Genomic DNA, 13990 nt, shown 5'->3' with positions numbered 1-13990 from the left:
CCGCTCCGGGCACCCGCGTCCGACGCAGCGCCTCTTGGGCCCCGCGTGGGCGTGTGTTTACACGCGGGCCCCGCAACGCACGCACGCACGTGGCGTCACGTGACGTCAGACGCTGTCCCGGAAGTTGGCGCGGGCTGGGCGGCGGGTGGAAGCCGGTGCCGGAGCGCGAGTTGCAGCGCCGTCGCCTTCGCCGCCTGGGCCGGGGTCGCCGTCCCGCCCACCCACCCGCGATGGGCACCGGGCCCTGAGCGCCCGCCTTCCCACAGCGACCCCGCCCGGCCGCGATGGAGGCGCCGCCCGCGGGCCGCGTTCCCGCCGAGGGCGCCCCGCCGGTGGCCGTGGCCGAGGTGCGCTGCCCGGGCCCCGGGCCGCTGCGCCTGCTCGAGTGGAGGGTGGCGGCGGGCGCGGCCGTGCGTATCGGCTCCGTGCTAGCCGTGTGTGAGGCCGCCGCCTCCGCGCAGCCCGCCGGTCCCGCCCCTGCCCGGGCTGGCTCCGGGGGCTGCGTGCGCGCCGAGCGCAGGCTGAGGTCGGAGCGCGCCGGCGTGGTGCGGGAGCTGTGCGCGCAGCCAGGACAGGTGGTGGCCCCCGGGTGAGTGGGGTCCGGGGGGCGGGGTCTGGAGGGGTCCTGGGCCGGGCACTGGGCAGGAAAGGGTCCCCGGGGCTGCAGCTCAAGGGACTGAGCTCGGGGAGGACTTTGCGCGTCTGAGGGTCTTCCTAAGGTCGGACCGCAGTCACTACTTGTCACAGTCACTACCGCGGCATTTGACTTATTAAACAGCCGCCGAAAGTGCAGTCCTTAGGAGATAAGGGCGTTCGGTCTCCTTCTGTAGGTGCCCCCCCGCCCCCTGGCTGCGCGGACGGGACGACCAGGCGCGCTCCACCTCGTTACCGTGGTGTAAACTGCTGGGGGTGGGGTGCACTTCTTGGGCTGCTCGTAAAGCTCAAGAAACGCGGTTGTAAAGGCTGGTGCGGTTGTGCAGCGTAGCTCAGGAAGGGGGTGCAGCCTCAGCGCGGGTAGTTCAGGATAACACAGGAGTAGCGCGTTTCACCCTCATAAGGGACCGTGTTCTCCGTTTAAGTGGACGAAGTTGTCCATCTACACCTGTGTCAGTTTACCGGTGTTGTGCCCTGAGATTGTGTTGATGTGTGGGTACAGGCGTGTAATGTAGGCATGACTCATGTTTTCAGTGTCAGGAGCAGAAACCCGGCAGGTGAGCGTTCTGCTTCCTGCTGCGGTGGTCGGTGCACGGCTTCCCTCTGCCGGGGCCGCAGTACAGCTTAGGCTCTTAGGTGCTCAGTCCCCTTCGGCGCGCTCCAGCCGGCCGGCTGTGCCGTTTGCTCTGGTCTCTGCTCCTCTCCCTGCGGCTGCACTAACTGCAGCTGTTGAGCATCTGCTTCCTGCCCCTGTCCACCAAACACCCCTGGCCTCCATCCCAACGCACAAGCCTTTTCCTGTGTCCACTTCTTCCCACTCATTGTTTGGAGAGGGCACCCTGGTCCTTGGCCTTGGGGTGAGGGCCCACGCCTGCCCAGTGAATGCAGGCAGGGTGGGATGGGAGCGGCCTTGGGGCTGCACCCTCCACTGGAGCTGTCTGGCTGGTCTCCTCTGGAAGGGAGACGCTCACTGGGCTGTACACCTGGCACGCTGTGGCATGCTGCCCTCCTTACTTTGAGGTCAGAGCCTACCTAAACCTGTGAGCCCATAGTTGGGGAGATGAAGCCCAGTGCTGGTGTGTCACTGTGTAGAAGATTCCTGAGGGGAAGGGTTCTTCATTTCCTGTTCTTCCTCCAGTTACCCAGAAAAGGCCAGTAGGGCCCAGGCAGATCAGGGACTAGTTGCAGCTAGTTAGAAACTCCATGTGCAGTGCTTTGATCACATCGGCCAGACTAGCAAAGCAGAGTAACCTTGCACGTTAATCTCGCCAGTCAACCAGGTAACGAACCTGATGACAAGCTCTCGGTGCTGAGAAGTTCTTTCCTTTTTGTGTTTTTGGTGTTTGAGATTTAGGGTATCTTGCTGCTGTGGTTCATCACGAGGCTCTCCAGAGTCTGATGATAGTATTTCTCCTGGAGATGCGGGTAAAGCACTAGCCCAGCCAGGCTCACCTGCTTGGAGCTGTCCTTGCTGTCTTCATCACCACTGGCAGCGGTGGGATTTCTCTGACACATCAGCGGTTATTCTCAGGCAACAAACACTTAGCTGTAGGAACTGCTTCTGGCTGTAGTTGAAATAATCGCTAGACTGTCATTCTGACCTGTATGTTTTGTACCTGCTCTCAGGTAGAGGTGGGAACTGTATCCCTCCTCCTCTGACAGGGAGGGAGGCAGGGAGGGAGGGCACTGGGGTCCCAGGGGGTTTTGACGTGCCCAGCACCTCACCTTGCTGAGGCTTCTCATCGTCGTCCTACGCCATGCTGCTCTCTCCTTAGACCATGTTGCATCCAGAGAGTCCCAGTGTGGGGAAGTAGATAGAATGAGGGTACGTATCTGTCTTTATAATTTCCACGTGATTAAAAGTATTTTGACTTGAAAATATTCTGACATGGCATGATGTGTCCGAAACTTAATCTATTAATGATCAGTTTACCTAATGATGTCCTTCCTTCCCACCTGTCTGCTTTTATGTCTGTTATCATTCACTGGGAGGCAGTGAAGTCCCAAAGGAGGATATATGAAATAATCTGGGGACACGTCTGGTGGTGACTTAGGACTGAAGGGGGTGGGGGAGGTAGGTATCTGTAACTGACATCTGTCCAGTTCCTTCTGTGCCCCGTAGTCTGTCTACAGAAGAATGTCTGCATCAGCCAGGGTCTGGGGTGAGTGCTGCTGAGGAGGGTTCCAGCATCACTGACCAAGCACAACTGTCCCATGCACGCTTCGTAGGTGTTAGAACAAAAAGATCTCAGAGAAACTCATAAAGAAAACTGAACAGCCTGAGATTCTAAAGTTAGGTTGTGCGGGGTTTAAAATTCTAAGCACAGCTCACTGATGCACTACAATACTTACCTGTAGAGGGCTTGCCTTGGAAGTAAGGAAACTACTTTTCCAACCCAATATTGAACAACCTTGATGAACTAGAACATTCTTTTAGTTAAATGATCTTATCCTTCTCTGTTGACATCTGCACTATTTAAAAGATTACTCCGGGGACACCTGGGTGGCTCAGTCAAGCATCTGCCTTTGGCTCAGGTCGTGATCCCAGGATCCCTGGCTCCTTGCTCAATGAGAAGCCTGCTTCTCCCTCTGCCTGACGCTCCTCCTGCTTGTGCATGCGCGCGCGCGCTCTCTCTCTCTCTCTCTCTCTCTCTGACAAATAAATAAATAAAACCTTAAAAAATACATTTAAAAAAAAGATTATGCCGTTAAAAGACATTTATGTCTAAAATTGGGGAAATTGTCACTTCATTTAATTGAATCCACTTCAAATGAATTTTTTTGTTTTTTTTTCCAGTTTTCACTTAACCAGAAAACCATTGGCCTTTTTATCTACTTAATTCTATATGCATGCATGATTTAATTTTATTGCAGTTCTTTTGATTTTTAGGTATCTTGTCTAATCCTTTAAATAAAGACCTTTGGACCAAATGGGCTTTGAAGCTTGGTCTGCCTAAAAACTGATGGGTAGGTTTCAATAGATGGTAGCATGCATCACCGTATTTATTTCCATTTTCATGTTTAAAGTTAATTTCAGGGGCGCCTGGGTGGCTCAGTTGGTTAAGCGACTGCCTTCGGCTCAGGTCATGATCCCAGAGTCCCGGGATCGAGTCCCATGTCGGGCTCCCTGCTCAGCGGGGAGTCTGCTTCTCCCTCTGACCCTCCCCCCTCTCATGCTCGCTCTATCTCATTCTCTCTCTCAAATAAATAAATAAAATCTTAAAAAAAAAAAAAGCTAATTTCAAAGTATATGAAATCACATACCTGGTTACAGAGGAATGGGCATATCTTTAACTTCATACATCGTTTTTTGAATGGCATAAATACTGATAGTAAAGCCAAAAGTGGTAACAAAGGAAGTAATATATCAGTTGTCTCAGAAAAAGTGCTTTTTTTTTATTATTTAGGGGAGTGAGAATCTAGACAAAGTAGAACAAATCAATTTCAAAGTATTTGTGTAATATCTTAAAAGATAAATATAATTTCTAAAGACAGTAGCTAGATCTTAAATATTTCTCACTTAGCACTTTATATTTATAAAATTCCTTAGAACTTCACAAACTTGAGCTAAATGTTGGCCTGTTTAGTCTTTGTATTTTGAAGAAACTTTTAGAAGACGTTCATGGTTTTATGGTGGTGCTTTGAATTGTGGGTGCTGCTAGTTTCCTCCCATCTGATTGGTCTCTTGTGCTGGCTGTGAGTTGGTGGGATGATGGAGTTCAGTCTGCCTTGCGTGTTAGCTGATACCGTATGTCCCCTGCAGTGCTTTTCATCTGAGCGTGGGGGCGGGGTGGCTATTGCTGTTTAAGGCTGGAAGCATTTAAAGTTGCCGGCATGCTATTTTGAAGAACTTAGCAGCACTCTGGGGTGCATCTTGGAGACAATGTTGAAATTCTGAGGCTAGGGAGGCGCTTGGCCTCCCCAAGGCTGGGAGTCCTTCCCTGCCTGTGTAACCCAGCAGTGCGGGCGGGTCTGGGTGTGGTGGTGCCACTTGCTTTTGAGGCATGTTAGGAAAATGGAGTTTCGTCAAATAAGTCCTAGGAGGCCACAGTGGAGGTGCATACAGGTTTAAGAGAATTCTGTACAGAATTGCTTTGTGGAATCTCAGTAGCTCTGTTTGTAGTTTTTCCGTGGCACTGGGAATGGGTCGTCTGTTTTTATTTTAGTTTCTTCAGATGCTTTGGGTCTTGTCTCTGACAAGCACGCCTTCAGTCACCAGGCCGGAGGTGGCCGGCGTGCTCTGAAGTGGCTCTGTCCTGGCTCTCACTTCCGCGTGGGCCCAGCTTGAATGACAGGCAGTGGGGGTGCTTCAGCTGCCGCCGCTGCTCTGCACCCTGTTGCTGGCACCTCACCTGCCCCTGCAGTAGTCACAAAGCTGGTGTACCTTTGTGCTTCTTTGTGGACATAATTCCAGACCTAGAGAAAAGTTGCAAGAGTAGTACCAAGACTTCTCATATAAGTGTCACACGGATTTTCCAAAGGTCAGCATGTTGCCATATCTGCTTTACCTTTCTTCCCCCTCCACATGTGGTATTTTTCTTCCTGAGGTTGAGGAGTAAGTTGCAGATGTGATGCACTTTATCCCTAAATATTTCGATTTCCTAAAAAAATTCTCTTACCTGACCGTGGTACAATGATCAGAATCAGAAATAATATCCATGCAGGGCTATTTTCTGCTCATTGGATCTCCCTCATGGGCCAGTATTGTCCTTGGAAGCAAAAGAAACCCCAGATCGTGTGTTAGGCTCAGCTGTCAGAGCTCCTGGGCCTCTAACCTTGGGTGGTTCCTCCTTTTTCTTCTCATTATCAGCTGGTGGTTTTGCAGACTGGCTGTCAGTTCACACTGTGGTGTACATTTGGGCAGGAGTTGCCAGAGCGCCTGTGTGTCCTGAGCGGGCCCATCAGGCAGCAGGTGGCTTCAGTTTGTCCCGTTCTGGTTTGTTAGGTGGCGGCTGTAGTGAAAACTTACTAATTTTCCTGGTGTAATTGCTAAGTATCTTGTGAGAGATACTTTCTTCCTCAGTAAATATCTTAAATTCTCGCATCAAATGGTCACCCGTCGTTTCTGGCATCTTGATGACTCTTGTCTGAATCTCCTGTATTTTTGTTTTTATCAGGATTGTCCAGTGGTGACGTTAAGTCTGTTGTTCATCTTCATTTCTGGATTGGCTTTCTACTGTAAGAACAATTAATTTAACAGTGTAGACTCTTGGGTTCTTATTGTCCACTACTGTTATTTGCCCTGATGCTCCAGTTGTCCCAGGTTTGGCCAGTGGGAGCCCGTCGAGCTGACCCCTGTGGTGAGGCCCCATCGGTCTGAGAGCGTGGCCATGTTTTCTGACACGAATGGTATTGAGGCTCCTGCTCCCGAGCTCTGGAATCACCCATTCTCCAAGAAGTTCTGCTTCCTTTTAATGGAGAATGACATTTAGGAACCAGGATCTGGGTGCACAAAATATGTTTTCCCCCATGCGCTCATACACTAAGCTCTGTGTGTGACGTTTGGAGGAGGGCCTTGAGCTCTCCTAATCTGCAAGGAGAAGGGAAGGGTCAGACCCAGCATTTAACGGGGATGGCTTCTATGAGCACAGAGTTCAGGGTACCCACCTTCCTCACCCCCTGCTCTTTCTGAGCCCCCCCCCCCCACTGTGCCCTCTGGCCTTCCCGTCAGAGCAGACACGAAAGCCGATGAATACAAAAGATTCAAGAGTTTGTGTATTTGGGGGAAAATAACTTCTTCAGAAATTGCATTTTATGATTTTCCTATGGATTTTTTTTCAAGGACAAACCAGGAAAGTTAACATTTATTGGTGACTGACGTGACCTTCTGGGGCTGGTCTCCTTGGCTGAAGTATTTTCTCTAGATGTCACAGCCTGCCACTCCCCTTAGGGTGTGGCACTGTGGCTGTTTGTTGGGTTGAGGGTAGAAACACTAACCCTTTCATCCCCGTCTTGCATCAGTATCTGCAAAAATGAAATCATCTTATACTGAAAAAGGACATTACTGTTACTTTTTAAAAAATACTCTTTCCCTCTCTCTTGGCCATTCCTTCACTTTTTTGAGAATTCTTTTGGCCCATGCAAAGATGCAGGAGAAGTAGTTCACTGGATAATGTTGTACTCCGCTCTGACCCTGCAAAACCATTCTGAATGATCTTTTAATTCAGACAAAGAATGCAGTCCCTTTACTCTCCTTTTCGTTTAGACTGGATGTTTTTGAGATGCTGTACTTTGGACCATGTGTGCGTATCCATGTGGCTGGGTGGGACAAACAGTTCATTCTGAGTCTTTTGGGGGTAGTCACAAACTGTCATGAGCTGCGTGGCCTGTGTGGTCCGGTCCAGCCCAGCGTGCCGCTCTGAGCCTCAGGCCTCGCCTGCCGTCCTCCCTGGGCTGCAGAAATTCCAGAAACCGCACAGGCCCGGGTGGCTTGGCAGCAGCACACGGCATCTTTTATTTCTCTTTGGCCAACATTTGTCAGAAACATTTCTCTGAAGACCTAGGGCTCCTACCCTGTGAGTGGAGATGATGTTGTGTTTTTAAACACTTCCTCCCCTAACCTGGCAGGTGTGGTCTTAGCATCCTGCATGGATGGGTGTATGACACGGTGGGTTTGACACGGTGGTTTTGACACGGTGGGTTTCTAGTGGGATGCTGCTTGGTTTGGGGCCCACTTTGCTAGATTGTAGCACATGGTGTCTTCAGACTTGGGTACTCTGTGAAAATTGCATGATGTTTTGTTTTGCATTGGATGAATGCATACCACCTGCTCTCCCCACACCCTTCCTGCGTGGACTCACCCACCGGTGCTGAGCCCACCGCCACGTGAGGCGAAATGGGACACGCACTGCCAGGATGAATTCCAAGTGGAGACCTCGTGCTTAAATTTAGCAAATCCTCTGTTAATATTCACAGATGTGGAGTTTGAGCTCCCAACACTATGGGTGACTCATGTCAAGGAGAGGAGACGTTGAGTTTTGAAGTGAAGGCAGTTTATGAGGGATTAAGTTGATGTGTGAGGGATCCGTGTATCTCTTACACGTCACATGACCGTGACACACATGTCGTATCACCCCAGAGGGAGTCCTTGTAGAAGCTTTGTGTGGTACTGTCTCCTGTGATAGTCATTGTCAACATTAAATATTCTCTTCAGGCCTTGGGGTGATTGGACTTGTCCCAAGTACCTTTGAGAGCAGGGGCCTCCCTGTGCCTGCTCCCCGGCTGTCCCTGCTCTCCTGTGGGTGGGGGCTGCTGGTGCACACAGCTCTGGGTATCCACCAGGACAGGCTTCTAAGCTGACACCCATCTGTTGATTGTCTGCACTGGGCTCGCAGGGGGCACCCTGTGCACGGCAAGGTGCTTAACAGCACCGCTGGCCCCACCCTGCAGATGCCAGTCACTGCCCCCACATCGTGACAGCCAGAGGTGCCTCCAGACGCTGCCCCGTTTCCCCCGGGGAGCAACACAGCCGACTGAGCCCGGATCTGCTCTGTGGAATACCACAGGCAAAACTCTTTGACCCCAGCGCAGAAGGTTACATGACCTTTAATGTGACCTGTAGGTGCAAGGCTTTCTAGAGAAAGGTACATACGCGGGCCACACTGCCAAGGACGTGCAGAGTGGTTGGCCTTTGTGCCCCCACCTTTGTGTCCTTTCATGTGCACCTGGCTCCTGGTTGCCTGCTGGCGCCTCCCCGCTCTGTCAAGGATTCTGTGCCTGCTGGACCTTCGAGTTACAGCCCGGTGGAGGGTGTACTGCGTGTCACCTAGAGCAGGGGGAGCTGGGAGGGCTTCCGGGAGGAGGTGCGGCTCTGGGCTTGGGTTCAGACCGAAGGATGAGGCAGAGGTGGTGAGTAGCAGGCTGGTCTGAGCAGAGGGAGCCCCTGTGTTGGGGAGACTTCCAGCAGCACTTGGGAGCATGTCCCGGGCCAAGCACGTGGGTCCCAGTGGCCACGGAGTGGCCCGGTGAGGTCCCAGGGGTCATGACAAGGCAGACTGTTGTAGCTGTCACCCTGGATGGCATGCCTGCCTTCGCCGGGGTTGCCCTGCAAGGGTGACCCCGGAAGCCCCCTGGTGACTGGATGGTGCTGGGGGGGGCAGGACTCAGCTGCAGCCCGGGGGCCGGCCCCGTCCTCCTCTGGGCCTCGCTGTGGGGCTCTACCACACGGCCCTTTGGAAGGTCACCACAAGCCTTCCTCAGCAGGTCCGGTGCGTGGGCCTTGTTAGTTGGTAGTCAGCCAGTGTAGATGCGCATTGTAACTGCGTAGTTTGGTGAGTTTTGACACACGTGTGCCTAGGAAACCACCCCCAGTCAGGGTGTGCACATCTTGATCTGGGTGCGATTTTCACCCTGTCTGGTCTCTCCTGGGGGCGCTTACCTCTGACAGCTTTTTCTTTCTCAACGTGTTTGTTCCCTAGCATCTCTTGTGATGCTGGCTACTCAGCCTTTGTGAGCAGTGGTTTGGTTTTGTTTTTTAAAATTGACATTCTTTTTTCTGCCTCTGCCTTAATTGTTGGGGGTCCCCAAAGGCCTGCCGTCTGTTTTCTATGAGATGGTGATGCCCTGGCCTGGGATGCACAGCCCATCAGACCTGTGCCCCAAGCCTGGCCCCGTCCACATCCAGACAGGTGTGCGTTCAGCTGTGTGGTGGCTGGAGGTACCTGTGCTCCCCTCGCTCTGTTCTCCAGGCGGACTTACTGGTCCTTTCTGTATCTGTTCCTGGCAGGTGTGTTCGGGAACGTCCGAGAGTGTCCACGGCACTCCTGTGTCTCTTGGTTCACACTTCTCCCAGCATCTCCTGCCTGCACTTGTGCATTTAGAGTTTGTGTGCTCACCCCACCCCTGGCTCCCTTCCCAGCACCACCTGCAGGTTCCAGACCCGTTGGTCTCCAAGCCGCCACTTTCAGCGTGCTCTTAGCTGGGGGGATCTGAAGCCTAGTGTCCCTCACCTGTGTGGCGTGGCCTTGCTCCTCCCCCCCCCATCCCACGCCTGCTTCCTGTCACCTTGTGGGAGCTGTCTTAGAAGCTTCCACCTGCTGGAGGACAGTTAATCCTCTAGAATTAGTCGCCCCACCCCCTCGGGGTTCCCCTTGAATCTTGGTGATCTGGGTAAGACAAAGTTTTTTTTTTTTTTATAAAGATTCTATTTATTTATTTGACAGAAAGAGACACAGCGAGAGAGGGAACACAAGCAGGGGGAGTGAGAGAGGGAGAAGCAGGCTTCCCGTGGAGCAGGGAGCCCGATGCGGGGCTCGATCCCAGGACCCCGGGATCATGAGCTGAGCTGAAGGCAGACGCTTAACGACTGAGCCACCCAGGTGCCCGACAAAGATTTCTTAAGAACACAAAATATCTGATAAATTGAACTGGATCAAAATTTAAAACCTTATCTTCGAAAAACACTGTTAAGAAAATGAAAAGAGCTGACTACAGAATGGAAACACGTACTGCACAAAGTGTTTCGACCTGTTTATTGGTTGAGCTAGAGGCACCAGCTGCATCTTCAGGTTAACATTTTAGGAAAGACTGGTGAAATCTTCCTAGTCCATTTTTTGGTGTTCCTGAAAAAATAATCCATAGGTCGGGTTTTAGTGTAGAAATGAGTAAAGTGAATAAATGCAGACTGTTGTGTACGTTTCGCATCTGTCTGCTGTGGGCACAGAGGAAGGGGCAGTGTCTGCAGGCCTGGCCACCAGGTCACACTGCGCCTGAGACCGGAACCCCTCCGTCTGCGGTGCTTGTGCAGACTGCGCTCTTCCGCGGTAGTGGGTCCCCAGAACCTGTCATTAAAATGCAAGCAACATCAGCGTTTGTAAACCCTGAAGACTGGTGAATGAACCAGTTTACTCTGTTTCTCATAAAACCTACCCCCAGCATTCCAGGGGGCAAACAGCAGATTTTTGCCAGGTTCCAGAAGGCCTGACAAACCCTTCAAAAACCCATTAGCCAACAGTTGATAGACACCTTTGACTTTTGGGAAAGTGCAAGTCAGTCCTCTTGCCGGCTCTGCTCCTATCCTCTCAGAGGGCCGCCTTCCTGGGCCTGTTGCTTCCCCTCCTGCAGGCAGGGGACCAGGATGGGCAAGGAAGGGGCCCCGGCAGGTAGAGTCCAAATTGCAGGTTGTTTGCAAGGTGGGCTGCTCTGCGGACAGCTCCCTGGGACGGTGTGTGTCTTGTGTCCGAGCAAGGGCTGATTCGGAGGTGCCTGCCGTGAGGGCTGTGATCCGAGAGGCCTGGACCCCGGCAGCCACTCGGAGGGGGTGGTGTGCGGTCAGAAAGGAGGGTGAAGGGGCTCTCACGCGGGCATCTGAGCGGGGACTGGCCTTGGTTGGGCGAAGTGCTACAGAGCCAGTCAAGTGGAGAAAGCCAGCTGGGCCGCGGTCCCAAAGCCAGACCCAACTAGCAGCTCCAACACCGGCAGCACAGAAGCTGGTGGTGGAAGGTGGAAGAAATGCAGGCTGCCCGGAGGAGGCGGACGTGAGCCGGGGGGGCGGGGGGGGGGGGACAGGACTCCTTGGCACATAGATCCCCAGTGTCAGACGGACAGGAACCTGGAGCAAGAAGACCTCTTCGAGCAGGTGCCATACAGACGGGGAAGGTTCTGAGGAGCGGTGTGGTCCGCTTCAGGGGCGGCTTGGTTGGAGACTGGGGAGGTGGGCAGATTCTAGCTAGCGGTTTAAAGGGTGCTAAAGATGGGAGAGCACCTCCCTGAAGAATGCCAGCACCGAGGTTTGGGGTCGAGCATGCTGCCGGGCTGTGGACACACGGGGCAGCAAGCCTGGTTGTGGAGTGCTTGGTTGTGGAAGAGGGGGTGCTGCCCCTGGTACCGGGTACCCATTTGGTACCTCTGTGAGCCCATGAAAGTCCTCTGTGGCGGTATGGGTGAGGAAGGAGAAGTGTGTGGCACTCACTGGTGGGCCGACTCTCGGACCTCACGGTGTCTCTCTGGTCTGTGGCCTTTGTGAGGAAGCACCCAGAAAGGCCCCTCTTCACAGACGCTGGCCTGAAGGTGCCTGGGTTCCTGGGTCTAGGTGAGGCTCTGTGGGATCAGCAGACTCCCATGGTACCGAGTTATTTCCCCAGAGATCTGACCACACAGCGTTGCGGGGTGTGTGCCAGTTGCCCCACTTCGGACGAGAGCTTGATACTAGCGCATGCAGGAAATTGCCATTTCTGCGTTGGTAAAACAGAAATATAATAGTAGTTCTGAACAATTTCAGTGAAGCGTAGCTTTTCTGTAGACTGGGAGTGACATATGGGAGACAACGTTTATCGTTTGTAGGTATTATACCAGGTTGCTCCTTGCTGTATGAACATAAGCTTCCGTGTTTATGAATTGTTATCAGAACGTATTCCAAGTCTTAATAATCTCCCGAGTCTCCTCTCCTGACAGGACATCCCTGGCTCTTCCAGCCGTGTTTGCATGAGAGAGGCCCCGGGGAGGCGGAGCCCTGTAGGGGGGTGTGACCTGCCGGGAGCTGGGTGGAAGTCGCTAGCAGAATCGTTACCGGACCTCGGGCTCTGTATATCCCCTATGGTCGTGTGGTAAACCAAGGGATCGTACTTCTTACCTTCCTAATTTGGGACCATTTTCATCTCTGTTTCTAGGGTGGTTCTGGTGCGTCTGGAAGGATGTAGCCACCCGGTTGTCATGAAAGGCTTGTGTGCTGAGTGTGGCCAAGACCTAACCCAGTAAGTACTGGCAGCTCTCGGGTGAAAGGTGGTACCTCTGGGTGCTTGAGAGGGGGTCACCTACAGATTCAAAGGGGCATCCACCTCCGGCAGCAGATGGCAGGCACCCTCCTTATCTGGCAACTCAGGTCTGTCTCCCAGGGAGGCGTCCTTTCTGGTTAAGTTCTGAAAGCACTGGAGTGTGTCTGATGCGCACCCAGGCGTAGTGGGTTTGCTTTTCCCTTGCAGCCAAGCAAACTGTGCATCCGCGGTTGGCCTGCACCTCATGGCTCCCGGGTCCGCCCCGGCCCCCCACCTCGCTGCCTGGGCTCCTTTACCACCAGCAGCAGGCGGTCACCCTCATTAGATGTGCAGAGCAGTGTGGACTGTCCTGTATTTTCTTGTTCCAGCGTGGCCATCACAGTTCATTTCCGGGAGATCCTCGTGAGCTCTTGGTGAGAGCTTTCCTGTCTGCTTTCAGACATCAGATGACATTTCAGCAGCTGCCAGCAGAGTGAGATCGAGCATCACCTGAAGCGTAGATGAGAATCTTACCCCGCAGTCCCGCTCGCATTCTGTGCGTACTTGGTCAGTTCCAGGTGTTCATCTCAGTGTGTCTTCTCTCGTGTGCAGGCTGCAGAGTAAGAACGGGCAGCAGCAGGTGCCTCTGTCCACGGCCACGGTGTCGATGGTGCACAGTGTCCCAGAGCTGATGGTGAGCTCCGAGGTAAGGCCTGCGTCTGGCAGAGGCCAAGTCTGAAATTTCCTGAGAACAGCAGGGAGTCTCTGTGGGTCTCTCTCACTGTGCAGAGGGCGGCTGGGGAATGTACCAGGCCTGTCGGCATGATGGCTTCTGAGACAGCCCCTGGGGAGACGGGCGGTTTGTGTGGCACATGCTTTCTGCCTGTGGTACGGAAGGCTGCACGTGTTTCTTTCTTTCCCAAAGGGGTCTGCCTCCTGGGGAGATGCCGGCCCCGCTGCCCCTGAGTCGGGAGCTCTGTGGGGTGCTGTGGCTTGTGGTCCCCTGGCGCAGAGCGGGAGGCTGACAGACGGGAAGGCGGGAAGCCACTGGAAGCTGCAGGGGTGGGGATGAGGGGAGGGCATCGATACCCTGTAAGAAGAGTGGTAGGGCTGAGAGCAGGTGGGAGCGGCCGGCTGTGCACGAGGGGGAAGTGTCGGGTTTGAGAGGCACTTGCCACTGGCAGAGCTGGTGGGGTGAGGGGGCAGGGGGGGACGTGCTGCACGAGTCCTCGCAGAAAAGCACGCAGAGTGGCATCTGTGGGGCAGCAGGTGTGTGTGCTCAGAACAGTCTTCAGTTCTCACGCATTTTAAGAGCCTCGCGGGCAGTGTTGGTCAGAGGCGTCCTGACACCTCGTTTTCATGGGCCAGGGATGCGGGGGGCGGGGGCGCAGGCACCAGGACGGAGCCTCCCACGAGTGATGTGGAAGCTGGGCTCTTGTCTTCCTGTGAGGCAGTTTTAGAGCTGCCCGCTTTTGTAAGTAGGGGAGACGTTTCTCAGTGTTGTAATTCTGTCAGATTTGTGCTTTTGAATAATACGTACCCGCTTTATTTTTCTGTGGGAAAGACAAAATGCCGATACAGGATTCTGATTTTCCTGAATTGCTGGACTTTAACCAAATGTAAATACAGAAGAGTATCTGAGTGAG

The 13990-nt window shown here is 53.4% G+C and overlaps 1 protein-coding gene across 5 annotated transcripts in view; it reads left to right on the top strand.

The window, feature by feature from the left end:
- Nucleotides 1-269: 269 nt before the first annotated feature.
- CTDP1 (CTD phosphatase subunit 1) overlaps nucleotides 270-13990 on the top strand; it is a 55923-nt gene continuing 42202 nt past the window's right edge. For 3 of the 5 annotated variants that reach the window (XM_081800978.1, XM_081800983.1, XM_081800979.1), the window contains exons 1-3: nucleotides 270-589; nucleotides 12261-12344; nucleotides 12957-13050. In XM_081800978.1, coding sequence (XP_081657104.1) covers nucleotides 285-589; nucleotides 12261-12344; nucleotides 12957-13050 — 483 coding nt within the window. In that variant the 5' untranslated portion in view covers nucleotides 270-284. Of the gene's footprint in view, nucleotides 590-12260; nucleotides 12345-12956; nucleotides 13051-13990 lie in introns of those variants that run through there. The other 2 variants (XM_081800980.1, XM_081800982.1) reach the window with 2 other exon arrangements.

Source organism: Leptonychotes weddellii, chromosome 13 (assembly GCF_054177405.1).
Source record: "Leptonychotes weddellii isolate Sample4059 chromosome 13, ASM5417740v2, whole genome shotgun sequence".
Classification (NCBI taxonomy): domain Eukaryota; kingdom Metazoa; phylum Chordata; class Mammalia; order Carnivora; family Phocidae; genus Leptonychotes; species Leptonychotes weddellii.
Note: the sequence above shows the minus strand (reverse complement) of the source record. Positions and strands in the feature narration are given on the sequence as shown.